The sequence below is a fragment of the Volvox carteri genome, assembly GCF_000143455.1.
Source record: "Volvox carteri f. nagariensis unplaced genomic scaffold VOLCAscaffold_51, whole genome shotgun sequence".
Lineage (NCBI taxonomy): Eukaryota > Viridiplantae > Chlorophyta > Chlorophyceae > Chlamydomonadales > Volvocaceae > Volvox > Volvox carteri.
Genome location: NW_003307594.1, coordinates 149860 through 166760, shown reverse-complemented (window position 1 = coordinate 166760; position 16901 = coordinate 149860). Strand labels below are relative to the sequence as shown.

The following is a 16901-nucleotide window of genomic DNA, read 5'->3' as shown; positions in this document are numbered from 1 at the left end:
CAGCCCCTTGCTTGGGCGCGTAAACGTATGCGTCTGAGGTGCCGTTACAGCAGGGGCTTAAGGCTTGGGTAGCCTGTCCTGCGGGTGGCCTGTCAGTACTCTGGCACCTGACAGCTGCCACTCGCAACAGCCTGGCGTGCGGCCTTTCACAGGCCACGGGGCACCACCGCACCTCTTCGCACCAACATAAGGTACTGAAAACGTTGGGTAATGTTCTAAAGGATGCTCTAGAGGTGCTTACGCACGCACTAGGTTCAACCTATAAAACCTACCGTTTCGGCCGCGGAAAAAGGCTTCCCCGCGGCGTCAAATGTGAAAATTTCAATGTCATGGAAATTTATTTGTTTACACCACGATTGGTGGCGCTTTTCGGCGGCGGCGGCACTGCACAGGCGGTCGGCCCTGGACCGCCGTCGCAGGAAAACAAACCGTTTGGCTCACCGGGGTGGACACTATGGCTGGCTTGGCCCACTGCCTGTCAGTATAAGAAGCCAGCTCATATCCTAAGGTTTCCAAGAGCTTGGAGCGGGAAACGGGGGAGAGCGCGTACACCGACCTGGCCACCGATATGCCAAAACCTGACATTTAAAATCATGATTATGCATGGGGGTTGCCCAAGCATCTCATTACATTTGATAATGGTTGGGCACCTGTATGCCACGAAAGCATGACATGGCATCAATGCGGTTCCGTCTTGGACATTGGGAATAAGATGTTGCCACCTTGCAAGGTCAGTCAGGTTGCAAAAGCTGAATGCCTAATGCCGAGCGCTTTGCCACAACAAGCCGGGATCGCTGCAAGCACATTTTCGAGTTATGTTCACCGTCAGGTAGTTATAGACTGCGCAGCAGTTAGCCAGCACTTACAGTACCCCTCGCTGCAGTTCGGATTATTTTCCCTTAATGAACTTTGCCAGATATGCATGGGTGTCAACGGAAAGCGTTACTCGCAGTTATGAAAAGATGACAACTGACGCGCAATACGATAGCGGTTGTGCTGACGACAGTTCAGTGGTGCTGACAAAACCAACATAAAGGGGTCAGAATGAAGAATTATAATACGTACACAAGACTTCTTCCTTTCTTGGCGATTCGTGAGATTCTGAACCCAACGACAATTGGTTCCCGTTTCGGACCTTCCGAAAGCGGAAAGGACGCTCTCCGAGTGCATCCCCTCCCGAACAGACACCTGCTGCAGACATAAGTACGAAGACAAGTTTGCCGAGGGCAATTAACCACGGAGTGGGAAATCTTCGCCATTGATTTTTGTGCAGGCGACAGGTAAATTCCATCGCTTACGGCACAACAGCAAATGGCTCTCCTCCGCAGCCAACCAGCGACAGGGCGGGTGCTTCTGCGCGGAGATGCGCCTGTCATCGCAGCTCCTCGTCCTCTCTGCGTACGCAACATTTCGGCATGCGCATACCTCGAAGAGAAGGCCCCGCCTTCGGGCCCTTCTGCCAAGCCTTCCCAACCGATTTTTCACAATCAACTCGAAGCTCTCAAAAGCATGTCGGTGGTCGTTGCTGATACGGTGGGTGTCTCGTCCTTGGGCAATTCATGCAACCGTTGCGTCCCCTTCCTCCGTCGTCTTCTGTTTCATGCTAAGCAGCAGTTACTAATTCCCTTTCCTATTTCCAACTTTCCTTCCAAAGGGTGAGCTGGAGCTGGTGAAGAAGTACCACCCGCATGACTGTACCACCAATCCCAGCCTCGTGTACAAGGCCCTTTCCATGCCGGAGAACCGGCACTACCTAGAAAAGGCTCTGGCGCAGGACAAGCGGTCACCTGAGCATGCCAAACCCGGCGTCGTACGGCCGTACTCAGGTGCGCTAGCTGTGCGGCTGGATACAGATCCAGAGGAACATGAGCTCTAGACCGCGCATCCATGGCATCGTCTTCCTCTGCGGGTGGTGCGTCCACCCCGGGTACAGCTCTGTTGCACATGCGGCTCCGGTACATGAGCAGCTGGGAAGAATTGTCCTTATCCTTTTACGATGTCAGCAGCTCTTTAAGAGCTCAAGAGCTTTGCATGACGCTGTGTCAGCTAGGTTTTACCCTCAAGTTGTGCATTTTCCAACTCTCTCTTACGTGTAGCGGTGAGCGAAACCTGTCTTCGGTCCTCACGAACACCAGTACTAAAGGAACCATCCTCCTCTCGCAGCAGCAACGCGCTTATGAAGAGTTGCCTTTGCCTTTGCCTTTGCCTTTGCCCTCCTAAACGCGTCTTTTTGTACAGGAGTTGCCGACCAGCTATCTGTTGATTTGGGTTGCGAGCTGCTTAAGGTCGTACCCGGACGGGTGTCCACCGAAGTGGACGCTCACTTGTCGTACTCCATGCAGGTACGGCCCGCCATACAAAGGTTGTGGGCGTTGTATTGCATGGTGGAGGAGGAGCGGGGGGTTCTGCCGTGTCTGTTGGTGAAGTGCGACTGTGGAGTAAGCGGGAGATGGCTGGGATGGGTTATGCGTCTTAAGTCGCCTTTTACCCGCGGCTCCCAGCGCACGGTATCCTTCGTTGCGACTCGTGGCAACCGAATCTTGTTGCAACCCGAATGGGCGTGCAACCATGAAATGCTGGTGCTGCAGGAATCACCAGACACAATTGCCCGTCATTTTTACCTCCTGTAAGCAGTGCCCTTTTACCCGAACGCCTCCTTTCCGCAGGCGACGGTTGACAAGGCTCTGCGGTTAATGGAGCTGTATGCGGCTCACGGCATTGATCCCTCACGTATTTACATTAAACTGGCCTCTACCTGGGAGGGCATTGAGGCGTGTCGCCGCCTTGAGCGCCAAGGAATCAACTGTAACATGACGCTGCTCTTCTCATTTGCCCAGGTGGGCGTGTCAACGGCTTTTCTTATTGTGGACAAATTATTATCGTGATCATTCGATGTCTCTCGTTGTTTCCCATCGATTTGCATACGGTTGCGTATTGTCACTGATCTTGGCAAAAAAACCATCCCCCAATCTCCTTTGTAGGCGGCGGCTTGTGCGGATGCAGGTGCAACCCTCATCTCGCCGTTCGTGGGCCGCATCATGGATTGGTACAAGGCCAAGGAGGGCCGGGATTTCGCCCCCAGCGAGGTATGAGTGCGTGTATGCGCGAAGCTTTCGATTGCATGTGCATGTATCGTGTCCTACCCCCGGTATCGATGATGAATCCCACGGCCGCCGGTGACAAGTAAGCCATATTCAGAAGCGGAAGCAAAAAACCTATCGCAACCTGGTGCAGATAGGTTGGGGCGGAATAAGGCTGCGCTGCTGGCACCATTGCCCATAGGAGGGTAGCCCGTGTTTGGACCGGGGTTATCGCGAAGTCGGCTGGCTCGTCCGCTGGTTCTTCTTTTCATACGAGCGTTGGTTGGCAGTTGGTGCACTGGAGCAGCCACATGCCTTGATGTGTCTTTGGTACTGTCCCTGCGCTGTGTGCTTGGCGGCATTTCATGGCGTTGCCAAAGTGTCGGATGGTGGGCCCGTTGAACGCAGGACCCTGGCGTCCTGTCCGTTCGGCGGATCTACAACTATTACAAAGCCCATCATTACAAGACCATCGTTATGGCTGCTTCCTTCCGCAACGTGGGCGAGATTCGCGAGCTCGCCGGGTGAGTGCGTGTTCCTCTGTGGGGCCTAAATCCCACGCATCTGATTAGTACGACACACGCTCGTGGCCCGTCTGGTTTCACCGCGTTGCTGGCATATGCATAGCAGCCGAGTAAACGTAACCTTCACCCCGCCGTCGATAGGCCGCCAGCATCCCTGATTCGATTTCGCTTTGTCCTGCATGGGCAACGGGCTCGAATCCATCTCCTCCTTGTGTGCCTGCGCCGGCCCGCTCATTGCAGCTGCGACAAGATCACCATTTCGCCGAACCTGTTGGACGAGCTGGAGAAGAGCACTGCTACCCTGGACCGCAAGCTGAGTCCCGACCGGTGGGTTAATTCAGGGCTGAGGTTTGGAGCCTGTGCAAAGCACGCACTTATAGATAGGTAATAGCACAGGTAGTAGGTAATGCAACGGGCCATCTTGAGGAGGAGGACACGATGGCTTAGGCTTCTGGACCTCTCTTTACACTGATTGCGCTAAGCATTCCAACGTGGCTGCTGGCGCAGCTGACGCAATGTGGTTTTGAACATTTGCAGCGCTGTCCTTTGTGCGGCCGTACCTGCTTGGGAAATTCCTTCTGCAGGGCCTCCACCGATGTGATGAAGCTATCCAACATGCACGAAGACATGTTTAACAAGCTGCACGGGTCCGACCAGGTGGGTGGCCATGGTTTAGATAAGAAAAGCGTCAGCATAGGGAGGGCCGGCTAGGGGAATTGGAACCGGTACGATTGCAACAGATAAACATGTTAATCTTTCAAGTGTTGTTTTTTCGCTTGCCCTGTTGCCGAGCAGCGTCCTCGCTGATCCTGGCGCGTGCCACAGTACCCCAGATCGGTATGTAACCTATTGCGGTTGAGGAAGTGTCGTACGATATCTTTCGTGTGTGCATGTTCTCGAATGTGTTCAGATGGCTGTGGAGAAGCTTAAGCAAGGCATCGAATTGTTTGCTGCGGACCAGAAGAAGCTGGAGGACTTACTGGCCAGCATTGCTATGGCCAAGGTCAAGGAGAATCACTGACAGGGACGCGTTTGCCTGGGTGTGAAATCATTTTGTGCCTTCAGACGGTCATAGGCACCGTGGCTGCTTGAACGGCGATTATTTTGATTGTATGGAATCGTGGATGAATGTGTATGTATGTATGTATGATGTGTACATGCTCTTGTCGGCATGATTGAGTCTCTTGTTTGGTAGGGCCACCAGGAAAGAGTGAAACACGCTCGCCAACACAATACATAGTGATTTCAATCTGGAATGGCGCCGACAGGTATGCAACTAATAAAAACAAGCCAGAAAAAGCCAATTGCTTACGACGTTGACATGCACGTTGCGCATGTCCATATTGGCAACGCAGCGTGGCTAACTTCGGGGGTGCCATCTTGTTTCGAGAAGGGAAGGGTGTTAATCTGAATTAGCAGAGACGTGACATGTAATTAATGTCGCATGAGTCTGCTATCACAGTATGCTTTTGCATGAGAAGGGGCCCTTCAACCGTGGCCTGGCAACCGTGACCCCGATCAGCCCCGATAATCCACCGGCATCTTCTTTCAACCAACATCCATCATTTCCCGGGTTCAGCATCAGCATCCAGTGGAGTCTGCTATAGATGAACCAGAGGTCTGCAAAGATTAGGGATTGCGTGTCAGGCAGAAATTAGGATGCTGAAATAGGGTCAGGATTAGGATACAAATTTGAGGCCAGGTTTAGGATGAGGACCCGAGTGTAGGATCCCTCACCCACAGGATTAGGATTGGGAGCCCACCACAGGATTAGGATAAATACCGCATATCCAAGATTAGAATTAGAACTCCGGTATTGGATGAAGATCAGGGGTCGGCAAACGCCGCTGGTATAGCGGGTCCTTACGTTGTACCCGTTGCAGAAATTCAACTCTATTCTTCATCGCTGGTACGGCAGCCGTACGGCAGGGTGCAGAAATTCCCCCCAAAAGGCAGGTTTGCGCCATAAACTTCATCATTAGGTTACCAAACCTTCCAATTTACAAGGAGGTAAACGCTAGCTTTGAGAGGTTCTCATAACGAACAGTCAATTGACGACCTCTCCTCGGCTTTTACCAAAAACATTTCCGTACAGTTATTCGACCCTGGCACCAGTACCCGTGACAGTTATTCAGGGTTTGCCGACCTCTGATGAAGATTAGTACAGGCCCCGCGTCTCCTCCGGAACCAACTGCACGACATTGAGGGACGCTTCCAAAGGCAGTCGCGTGGCGATGAATATGTGTACTTACACAACATAAGTAGTTTAAAATTCGGTAACTGTATGACTATGTGCATATGTTAACTTTGCCAGGCTCGACATCATATGATGTGTGAAACAGGGGGGTATATCTTCGCCCGTGGCAGCTACCCCGCGAAACCCTGCCTTCCCCGGTATTTCGGGGCACCCTCATCCAGTCACCCTAGTCAACTTCTCAGTGGATCGCTCAGGTTCCGCACCCACCACCAGCATCCAACGGAATCTGCCGGGTCGACAGCGGCCCAACTCCATTCCTGGTCGGCTCGCAGGTTAACTTTATCCCAGGTCACCACCGTCCATCAACTAGAAGCGCAATACCATCCACCGTCAGAAGGATTTTCGACCCTAACGGGTATCTATCCCGGGAGCTCCCCGGGGCAATGGTCGCGAGGTACCAGTAGTGCCAAACCCTAGCATCATATGTTGACATCGTTTCATGAGATATTCCCTGCTTATCGGGTTTTACTTCATAGCTGTAAAAGCCCCTGGTATTTATGGCATTGAAGGTCTCTGCGTCGCTGCAAGTGTGGATGGTGAACCATTGGATCACCTCTCTCAGCCGTAAAAACGTGCATTTCATCTTCGACCGCCCCACAGTCGCATTTGCAAAAGCTTGAAACAAGGTGTTTAAGCGCGGTATCCTGCTTAGACTCTTCCTGCCGTGTCATATGGCACGGTACTGCAGAAACGGTCAGGGTGTGCAGCTTTTTTGGTTTCCTCTTTTACATCATTTCATCATGTACCTGCTTTTTTGTATACGCACTTGCATAGCCATCGCCTCGCGCCTGTATGTCACGGCACCATTCGGGGACCCCCCGCCAAAATTAAGGTTACCAAACCAGTCACACGATTACGATTGCAATACAGCTCCACGATAAGGATTACGACATTACCAACAGGATTACGATTGGGACCCCAGCCTCACTATTAGGAGTGCGGTCCGGCCCCAGGATTAGGACTGGGACCCGGCCCCAGGATTAGGATTTACAATCCCGCCCCTAGGATATGGATAAGACCACCATTCTGGATTAGGAATTAGAAGTGGTCCAACCCTGTTGAGATTAGAGGATTGCTGACCGGTACCCACCCCCTGGATTAGAGGATTAGGACCACTTTGCAGACCTCTGGATAAACCGCGGCGAAATATCGAGATCGTTCACTGTTTCCGCACACTTAACTGTCGACGAGATGTGGAAAGCCGTGGACGTATTGGCGCAATACATTACATACAAACGCGCGAAGTCAGGCAGGGCAGGCCAGCATGTACTAAAAGAAACTGTACACTTACGGTCAAAAACTTCACCATTTACGTGGTCCAGTTATATGTTAAGCCCAGCGATAAAACTCGATAATCCCGTGTGCATGGTGATCGCCAAATTTCCTTCTTACCATTGCCCTGTTCACTTCTTGTCAGCAAGCTATTGCTAATGCTACAGGCAAGCCCCCCAAGTCACCCACGCGCCGTAACCCTAGATCACGAACTCAAGGATGTGATAAATGATCGCCATCATGTCAGCCCGCTAAAACATACCAACGGTCTCAAGCGACTGCTTTGCCATCTTTCTTGAAGCGTGGATCCGGCAAAGTCTTCATCTCTTCACAATCGTAAGACGCCTTGCCCGTCTCCGCATAGATATCCCAACAAGGCAGAGCTGCCGAACCTTCGTTGATTGAGTTGATGAGCGTGCGTACAAGATCGTTCTTCATATTCTTGGGCGGGTCGCCCAGGTGGCGTGGTGGTGGGCGGCTGCTGTAAGTGCGCTTATCGAACCGCCATTCGCCAAACTTGCCAGGGGTAAACTCGCCCGTCAGCTTGTAGTCCATGCCGTACGTGTAATGAAGGATATAGAAGGGCTTGCCGTTGCCCATCTGCATCTCCTGGTCCCATGGCGGCTGTGCCATCATGTGCAAGAACAGGTCGACGTGCTTAACACCGTTGAGCCACAAGGCGATTGTGAAGCCGTACATCTCCTGTACCCAGCCCCATACCGAGTTGGCCTCCTGGTCCTTGAACACAGCAATGGAGACATTCATCCAGGTGGGCATCACACGCTTCATGTCGTCGAAGGTCATGAATGTGGGGCTGTTGCCAATAGGTGCGATCTCCTCCAGCTGCTTCTGGCTGATATTCCCAGCAAACTTGCGTGTGATATGCGCATTCTCAGACTTGGCGGGCTCGATGTAGAAGAACGGGAAAGCCGCTGCACGACAGCAACCACCAGGAAATCAGGAGCGAAAAGCATGTAATGCATTTCGATATTCATGTATGTATTTGTAGCATCGTAAATCAGGATAATTGACTAGGGGAGCTAACAGGGTGATCTTCCAATCGCGACGTGCCAATTTTTATTAATCGTGTTTCCCATTTGTCCAATAACACGCTATAAGTAACCTGTAGTAACAAAACTCAATGAAAATCATTTGTTGTGGCTATTCACGGAGTTCCTGAACTCGTATAAGGGCCCCACTGGTTCCCTAATGTCGATGCAATCCGTCAAGGCCAAGCGACTCACCTGGCGCGTCACCCCGCATGAAGTTAGGCATTGGGCGCAGAAAAATGTGATCCGGTTCGCTCATCAGCACGTACTTCTCCGGAATCTTTACCTTCTGCGTCCACTGCACGAACGCATACGGCCTGTTGAGCACGACATACCACGAGTGCTCCACCATGCTCTGTGGCAGCGGGTCCACCACGACTGTCGGCAGCTCATCCATAAGGTCGTCAGCAGCGCCGCTGTGGAGCAGACGTGTGAAGCCGCCCATCTCACATTTCCCCGCCTTCTCACACTCAGCCTTCCGCTTCTTCCACCTGGCATAAAGCAGGGACAAGTGCAGGTGGTATTGTGGTATAGTGGTCGACCTGGCAAGAGGAACAACTATTCACTGAGAATGGGTATCGTGCTGCAGCCCGCTTCAAGTGCCAATACAGATATGCGTAGACAGGCTGGTTACATAGGCATTTGGCTAGTGCTTATGCACGACATCGCAAAATGATTGTGTCGGCCAGGAAGGCGAGACAGTTTGCATTCGCTCCCAAGCACATGGGTTCGTTGGGTAGATTAAACTAAAGCGCTTTAACCCCAAGCCCCTTAAGCATGCTCCCCTTAGACCTCCGATGCACGTACCAGTAGTAGTGGATGCGGACTTGCCAGTGCACCGCCGAGCCTTGAGCTGACGTAATGGTATGGAACAGGCGTGGAGATCCAGTAACCTGAGCCTTCTGCAATCCCATATTTATTGGAAGGGTGACAACGAAATCGCACAGGACATGTTTAAAACGCGTGCAGTGTGCAACCCAGTAGGCAAGCATTCATAAGAACGAATCAAGCACTAGTATTTTTAAAACCCACAGCAGTGTGACAGAACTTATATTTACAGTTCCGTCGCCACAACCGTACGAAAAGTACATTACCTCGAGCTCAGCGCCAGGGTCTGAATTGATATCCACGTCAACCGTGCCTGAAGTCCAGTACACATTTGGCCCTTGCTTGGCAGGTTTGCTAGCCTCCGGATGGGCCTGCAATGTCAATCGTGGGGAACGGCAGACGAATACATCGTCAAGATAAACCCTGGTTTTCATGCCAAAAGGAATTCACCTCCAAGCGAAGGAGCTGTAACTGGGTTCCGGCCTACATTGCGATGGTTGCTGATCTGAGCATCGGACATGAACAATCTTACCAGGTGCTTGAGCCAGCACTGCTGATACTGCGCGCCGCAAAGCTGTTGATTCCCGCAGTAGACCCATACTGCACAGGATGTAAGTCTTAACGTCAGTATGTGCAAATAACAGATGCTGCAACACCGCGGTTACATGCCGCCTGCCTAGACATACCGTTGCAATCGGGCTCATCGCCTTGAGGCCGGTGGTTGAGACAAGCCTGGCAGCATTCGCCCGCAGAGTTCTTCTTATTGGTTGTCCCCCATGCAACGACATCACCCCATAGCCTGCCAAGAGAAAAGACTTCAGTCTGTGCTGCATACGAGCAGCTCACACCATAGAACACCGAACGCACTCTGTATGCTCGTAAGTGAAGCACTTGTGCTGTGACGTGCTTTCCCCCCTCGGAGAAGCAGTTGAGGTAGATGCGCTTCCTCCACTGGTCGGAGAAACAGAAGCTACGGGAGAAGCTACGGGAGAAGCTGCGGAAGTGGTGGGGACGCCAACCGAGGTTGTCGTGTGTGTTGAACCTGCACAAACATGCCGTATGGCCGCCTTGCAAAGTCAGAACGACCGCGCCTTCCAGTTCCCAGCTGTGCTCACAGCTGGGATTCATAAACATTACACAGGCGCAAACAAAAGATTTGAAATCTTGCCTCCTAGAAGGACGCGGTTGTCGCCCGTGTGCGTAGCAAAGGTGTGCGTGTCTGTATGAAGCGCGCTCATACGATGGAGCTCGCTTAAAGAGTAAAACGTTGCCACGACCGTGAACGCCACGGCCACAACGACAACGCGTGTGCTGCTTGCCATGGTCCTGCTACTGTTCAGGACGATCGCTCACGGCTGTGGATAAAACATGGTGATCCAGCAGCTGTACAGTCAACGTATTCTAAAATAAAACCCTAAGAAGTGATCACAACCGAGCTTAAACCTTATGTCCAAGTTAAAAAGCCCAACACACGGGTAAGTCAACGAATGCCTACAGCCGTGCTGCCAAACTACAAAATGTGACTACACAACACTACGTAAAGTTTTTGAAGTCGGGAAATTAATTGCTCAGATGAAGAATCACAACATTTGTAGTACGATGTAGTACTTTTCACTGGGTTGACTTTCTATGTTCCATATGATTGCTTGCCCAAATTCATATTATCTTCAGTATGCTGGTACCCAAAAGGCAGCACGTTACCGTGCCTTCTTTTACAACAGTTATGGACTTTTTCGATTCTGCAATATTGGTTAAGAATTCATCCCAAAGATACAAACGCTTCAGATTTCTTGCTCGTGGAACTGTCGGCGGCTGCAAGTTGACACTTAAGGCTAAAAGTCGCTGGAATGGAATAGGTAGCTTTTAGCCAGCGCATCACGCCTATGGCACCTAATTGATGCCATTATGAAAACGCCTAATTGCACGATCTGCGTATGGCGTGCATTTTATCCTGATGCAACGGGTCATACAAATGCTGGTCCAGGACCTATTCTTCGGGTTCTGGGGTTTCAGCTAGTTACATCACAGAAGGAGGAGAGGACAGGATGTGCAGTGGGACAGGGGGTTGATCCGATGCGGCATGGAGCTGGAACCTGTGATGGACACACAGGCCTTTGGACGACAGCACACGAAGGAAAGCGGGAATAGCGAAGCGTGCATTAACAACTGTGCTTCCATAAATCTGAACGGTGTTTCCATGTGGGTAGCATAAAGCAAATAGAGGTCATGTATGTTCTTAAGCTGCGAGCGACAGCTTGGCAATGGTGCAACTCTCAAGGATCCGACATACTGCATGACGGAGCAGTCGAACTCCGTCTCAGTGCAGATGTGGATTAATTGCTTAGCAAAGGCGTGAACTAGCTTGCGGTCAGAATTCAGGGCCAAACGAACGTTGCGTAGATGTCGCCCAAGAAATCGCCGCCCGCGAGGAAACAGCCAGTCGCTGACAATAATGGTTATGAGTTCGATGATGCGGATAGGCTGCCAGATGTGGAAGTGCTCGCTGGAAAGCTCAAGTCACCTGGGAAGGGAAAGGAAACACTATTCAAGCTGCTTAAGGTCAGCTAACGGCGGCTGGACAAACTTCCTCTGCAATATCTGCCGCTTTTAACGCTCCATGCCAACCAATCCTGGTGTATGAACGGTATTTCTTGCGACACGTACCTGAACAACGTATTTTTCATCCCGTCGCCACAGCAACTGGCGGCCGCACTGGAGGCAGCCCCTCAGGATGTGGAGGCTATGGGCGGTGCGAAAGGAAGCCTGCCGCAGCTGCTTTTACAATATGCAACAGCTGAGAGCGCAAACAAGGTACGCCGGAGGGGCGACAGGGCGGCCCGCAGGACGCCCAGGTATCCACGCGCACTCATTGCCTTCTGGGGTGGGAAAGCAGCTCTACGCCGTGTTTTCGGGGGGTTATGGGGCCTACCTCTCATGTACTGTGCAAGTCGCCTCTCTTTGATGGAGGTTCACATGCGGCCATTACTCCATCGCGGCGGTCATGTTGGCACCACAGGCACATCCGTACAAACCCTGTGTCCCGCGAATCACTCGAGGCATCCCCGCCACCTTTACGTTGCGCTCGCAGAAAATACGGCTGTATTGTGCGCTGTGCATCATGCATGTGATGCGTCTGTACGCGCCCGACATTCCATACGATGACGAGGGCCTCAAGGTCAGCTGCGGTGACGGGGCTGGCCCTCCTCTGCTGCTGTTGCTGCTGCTGCTGTTGCTGCTGTTGCTGCTGCTGCTGCTGCTGTTGCTGCTGCTTCTAACGTCGTGCATACATGCACACTTGAGGGGTTCACGTTCGTACATGCGTTAGGATAATCCATGTGACTTATAAATGGAACTCTCGAAAGCTCGAAACAGCTGTTGCTCAGTAGCTGGTGCTCCAAACTTCTGTCGCCCGTATGCTTTCCGAAGGGGGCAATGCCGTGGCTATTTCTTATCACGCCCTATGCTGCGCCACACACACTCCATTATCCCAACCTCCGGGGGCTGTGAAGCATGTCGCCTTTACAACCCTCGCACGTCATGAGGCTTTGTGCGTGCATGCCACCGCGCTCGCCAACACGGCATCACCCCAGGAGGTGTTTGAGCTGCTGCTTACCTGCTGGACCCAACTGGCGGATACGGGCGAACCGGAGGCGTTCGAGCTCTGCCACGCGACGCTCAAGATCTTTGCTGATGTGAGTGCTTGTGCACCGTCCGTTTCCCTTTCGTCCCGAGCGCTGGGAGATGCCCTACACCCCTATAGCCTATAAACATCCCGTGTTCGGCTCATGTACGGGTCAGATTCTCTGTTTCTTAATTTTAGCCAGGACGGCGTGCGAGGAGCTGTGAACCAAGTAGTTCCGTCAACCAAACAGTACATCGTGTCAATTCATTCCGTATGTGACCTTCACCGTAACGACTCCATCATTTATTCCCCACCACGTCCAATCTAACGTGAAGGTGTGCTTAAGGCTTCCCAGAGTAAATTGCCGAAAGAATGCCATGCCTGTGATGAGTAGCGCTTGATGCAAAGCTTTCCGCTGGATGCTGCACGCTTTGGTCCGTAGACATGTAGCACTCCTCGCCCCACCCAAGCCGCTGACCTCCTTTCTGTCCGCCAGGTCAAGTTCTTCATCCTCATGCTGGACCTGGAGGACGCAGAGCTGGTGCCCAGGACATTTCGAACTCTACTGCAAGCAGCACGGTGAGTCCTCCAACGCATGCGGTTGGGGGTGAGCTTTGCAAATGAGCAACCAGGCCCAGTGTTAAGGGGGTGAAGACGAACCAGGCCCGGTGTTAAGAGGGCGGGGAAACAGCCAGGCCCGCATGCGGAAGAGGGAAAGCAGCGGACTGGCGAGCTGAACGTGAGCCGAAGGACGCGGACACGAAATTCCCTCCAGGAGCAATACGTACCAAGGCAATGTACATGTAGCTGATAGGGCAGCAGTTGCCGTGCTCTTACAAGGGGGGCTTAGGGTAAGTGGCATCGCAGCTTTTTCCTGGTCACAAAGCGTGTGAGCCGGGAGGAGGAGGGGTTCGAAAGCCGGGTAGGGGAGCATGAGCCGGGAGCTAGTGAGGAGGTTACAGCTTCACGGCGACCCTGCGCCAGCTTCTTTGATTGTCGCTCGCAGCTGTCGTTGGATCCAACTTGGCCGCCGCCTCAAGATCTCATTGGTTCTTGGAATCTGGGTTTAAAAAGGCAGCCCTTTCTTGTCCCCGTTGAGTTCCTCGGGGCACTGCGGCCCATTGCCTTGTTGCCTTTTCCGAATTCGCAATGCACCCCACTTCCCGCAATGTATTACACGTGGCCAATGCGGCTCACTGTGGATGTGGGTCACATCAGGCCGGAAAACCTGCAGGCCCTGGAGGGCCCCCTGTTGGCGGTCTTGAGTGGCATCTTGGAGGAGCTGGGTCAGCCCCCCCAGGAGCTGTGTGACCTGGTGCTGGCGGCGCTGGCGTGCCCAGCCGTTGCGGGCGGCCCAGCAGCTGGGGGCACCCGCGGCAAGGCCACGCCGCCAGCGGCGGAGGCGCAATACACGGTTGCTGTGCAGCGGTAAGCGGCGGCTCGCGATGAGGGCAGCGCACGTCGCTTATATGTTTCTCTAAAGGCTGGTTTTGCGTCTATCCACACCTTATGCTGAAAGACATGGGAAATGCAATTATTGACAACAACTTTCGACATGGGGGTCCAAAATCAGGGCGCCAGAGGAGGGTGAGCATTCGAATGGCGGCTTTGCGCAGAGTGCTTTGACAGGGATGGGCACCGTGAGGAGTAGAGGGGTCACTAAAGGGGTCGCTAATGCTTCTTTATCATGTTCAAAAAAGTAACATCGCAATCTATATGGCCAAACTCATGTACCGAATCTACTACCATCATGACCTATGCTGACGTGACGCACGCGGTGGGGCCCCAGCAGGGGTTGTGGTGCGTGGGGTCGAGGGGCCACGCACTGACACGCGTCATGCCATCCACTGCTCACCCTCTACATGCAGGTTGGCGACGCAGCTCCTAACCTCCCGGGACAGTGCCCTGCGGGGCGCACTACAGCGGCAGGTGCTGTTCATCGTGCGCAAAAGCCTGCAGGACGATGCCAACGCCGCAGCTGGGGGCGCTGCGGCCGGTGGTGGGGCCCGGGGCGGGAAGAAGGTTGCGGCTGCAGCCAGCAGGGTGGTTGCCGAAGGCGCGCCGTGCGATACGTTCACGCTCCTCAATGGGGTAAGGAGCATCGTTGTGTCAATGAGGAGCTGATTCGCTGGCTTGTGTTTTATGTGCAGGCGATCTGTGGGTCAGTTTCAGGTCCCTCAATCCTCCCTGGACACGCACACTCCGTCGCTGTTTGGTTGCTGGTCTATCTGCACACAGAACACGGATTGCCAGCTATCCAATTTAATAGGGACAATCACATCCTTGCTCACACTGCTTCATGGACTTTATGAATGTTGGCTGCCAGCTTCTCGCTGAACACCCCCACCACCCAATACTTCATGTACAGCTTCGCACCTCGGCTCCGCTACTGCTGCTTCCCGTGGTCCCCGAGCTCAAGGCGCAGCTGCGGCATGAGGAAGACAGCCACCGCGCCGCTGCGGCGGAGCTGGTCATGCGCCTCATGGCGGCTCCGCCACCGGCGGCGGCGGTGGCGGCACTCCAGCAGCAGACATCGTCCATGGGCCTGGCCTCCGGTGCACCGGGGACGGGTGCGGCAGTGGCATCGCTGGCGACGCAGTACCCCGATCTCTTCCAGGTAAAAGCCCGTAACGGGGTCAGATTTGCGGAGTCGGTTTGCGTCGGTTCACATTAACTAATCGTAAAGATGAAGTCCTCCTTGTCCTCTGGCTTTTACGCATTAGGAGCTCACCCGCCTCGCGTTACCCCATCCTTTCTCTTTACTCATTCTGCTGTCGTGGGTCGACATGATCGTTCCCGTACACAGGAGCTGCTGTCGCGCTTCGCTGACCAGTCGTCGTCGCTGCGGCAGCAGATGCTGTTACGCACGGGTCAGATGGCAGCTGTGGCGGCGGCGGCACAGCCCGATGGTGCGCTGGAGCGTCAGGTGCGATTGCTTGATTGTTTGTGCGTGAAGGGAACGTCGAGCGGCCCATGTGGGCTGACGCCGGGCGCCCATCCTGGTAAATCCACACGCTTGGACGGATTCCGGCGGCGCGTGTCGGCGTGTCTGTACGCGTGGCAAATCGGTCCGCATCGAGCCTTCCTGTCCGTGTGCACGGCGCATCGGCCTGTACCGAGCGCCTACGTGCGATGCGGGTCCCCGCCACGAATGCTCCTTTTTGCCCTTGGGGTTCATAGCACGTCTCAGTTCCTCGCTTGTTGCCCCCACTCCTCCGTTGAGCGCTGCAGCGCCAAATGAAATAGATTAATTCAATGGAATGGAGATTGAGATTGCACTGGACTCCCCCGCATCCGAACGCACAGGTTCTGACCGCCGCGCGTGACAGGCTGCATGACTTTGATGACAAGGTGCGGGCAGCGGCTTGCCGGGGCTTATGCAGCCTTGCGGCCGCCGCCATCGCTGGACAGGCGCCGCCCGGCTGGGGCTCTGGGGGGCAGTTGGCCGCGGCGGCGGCTACGCCACCAGTGCTGTACGATAACGACCTGGACACTGTACTGCAAAATGTGGGAATGCGGCTCCGTGACCTCAAGATTGGGGTGAGGAAGGACGCAGCGGCGGGGCTGCTAGTGGCATGGAGAAGCGCCTGTGAGGCGTTGCATCAGGGTGAGTTATGACCAGGGGGACCCCCTAGCCATCGCTTTCTCCTACCGTAGCCCTGACTTGCTGGCGGTATATCCCCCAGTAGCGTATTCCTCCCGGCCCCGACCCAACCCGCGAGCCCTTGGGCCCCGTCACTTTGATCGCTTGAAACGTTACTGTTTGTTGATTCTGGCCTTCGTTGTTTTACGGATGCCATGGAAACGACGGACGACAGGAATGTCTTAGGAACGTATATGTAGCAATGTATATGTAGGAATGTATATTTCTTACTGTGTGGGTGCTCATTCACTTGTTTCGGCCGCAGGCGCGCTGTCGCTGCCTGGACTGGTTCGAAGCGTGGGTTGGATACCCGCTCGGCTCTGTATGGAGGCTGTTAGGGAGCTGGAGCTGCGGCCGCACATCATGGCGCAGCTGGCAGCGCCGCCCAGTCCGCACCAGCTGCTGCACCACACGCACGGCAGTGTCGGCGCGGCCGGCAGCGGGACCACGGGGCGGACGGCGCCGGGCATGGTGTCTGCGACCCTGGGGAAGCAGCTGGGCGCTGCGGTGTGGGTGAGTGGCAGGGTGGCGGGCGGGTGAGTGGGCTGGCTCCCCACCTCGCAGGGAAAACAGCCAGGCAGTCGACAGGCGGCACTGGACTCTCCCCACTAATGAAGGCATACGTG

The 16901-nt window shown here is 54.0% G+C and overlaps 3 protein-coding genes across 3 annotated transcripts in view; 2 read left to right on the top strand and 1 right to left on the bottom strand.

The window, feature by feature from the left end:
• The first annotated feature begins 1082 nt into the window (after positions 1–1082).
• Positions 1083–5065, top strand: VOLCADRAFT_106782 (uncharacterized protein). Its single transcript, XM_002955394.1, has 10 exons — positions 1083–1203; positions 1274–1533; positions 1655–1826; positions 2239–2342; positions 2667–2837; positions 2982–3086; positions 3489–3604; positions 3845–3931; positions 4189–4261; positions 4515–5065. Exons 2-10 carry the CDS (start codon positions 1312–1314, stop codon positions 4623–4625), a joined length of 1161 nt encoding a protein of 386 aa, XP_002955440.1. The 5' UTR covers positions 1083–1203; positions 1274–1311; the 3' UTR covers positions 4626–5065.
• Positions 5066–6575: 1510 nt separating this feature from the next.
• VOLCADRAFT_106781 (uncharacterized protein) lies at positions 6576–10541 on the bottom strand. The gene is made up of 8 exons (XM_002955333.1): positions 10179–10541; positions 9878–10052; positions 9697–9809; positions 9543–9610; positions 9277–9381; positions 8990–9084; positions 8378–8673; positions 6576–8065 (listed from the first exon to the last, which is right to left on the bottom strand). The coding sequence occupies exons 1-8, from the start codon at positions 10330–10332 to the stop codon at positions 7404–7406; spliced, it is 1668 nt and encodes a 555-aa protein (XP_002955379.1). The 5' UTR covers positions 10333–10541; the 3' UTR covers positions 6576–7403.
• An 869-nt stretch (positions 10542–11410) lies between these two features.
• Positions 11411–16901, top strand: part of VOLCADRAFT_121419 (uncharacterized protein) — a gene marked incomplete at both ends in the record, with an annotated part of 14085 nt that continues 8594 nt past the window's right edge. Inside the window, 12 exons of the mRNA XM_002955393.1 lie at positions 11411–11569; positions 11708–11821; positions 12099–12185; positions 12601–12702; positions 13129–13211; positions 13851–14060; positions 14501–14723; positions 15001–15249; positions 15439–15558; positions 15939–15983; positions 16044–16239; positions 16541–16788. Coding sequence (XP_002955439.1) covers positions 11411–11569; positions 11708–11821; positions 12099–12185; positions 12601–12702; positions 13129–13211; positions 13851–14060; positions 14501–14723; positions 15001–15249; positions 15439–15558; positions 15939–15983; positions 16044–16239; positions 16541–16788 — 1836 coding nt within the window. The remainder of the gene's footprint in view (positions 11570–11707; positions 11822–12098; positions 12186–12600; positions 12703–13128; positions 13212–13850; positions 14061–14500; positions 14724–15000; positions 15250–15438; positions 15559–15938; positions 15984–16043; positions 16240–16540; positions 16789–16901) is intronic.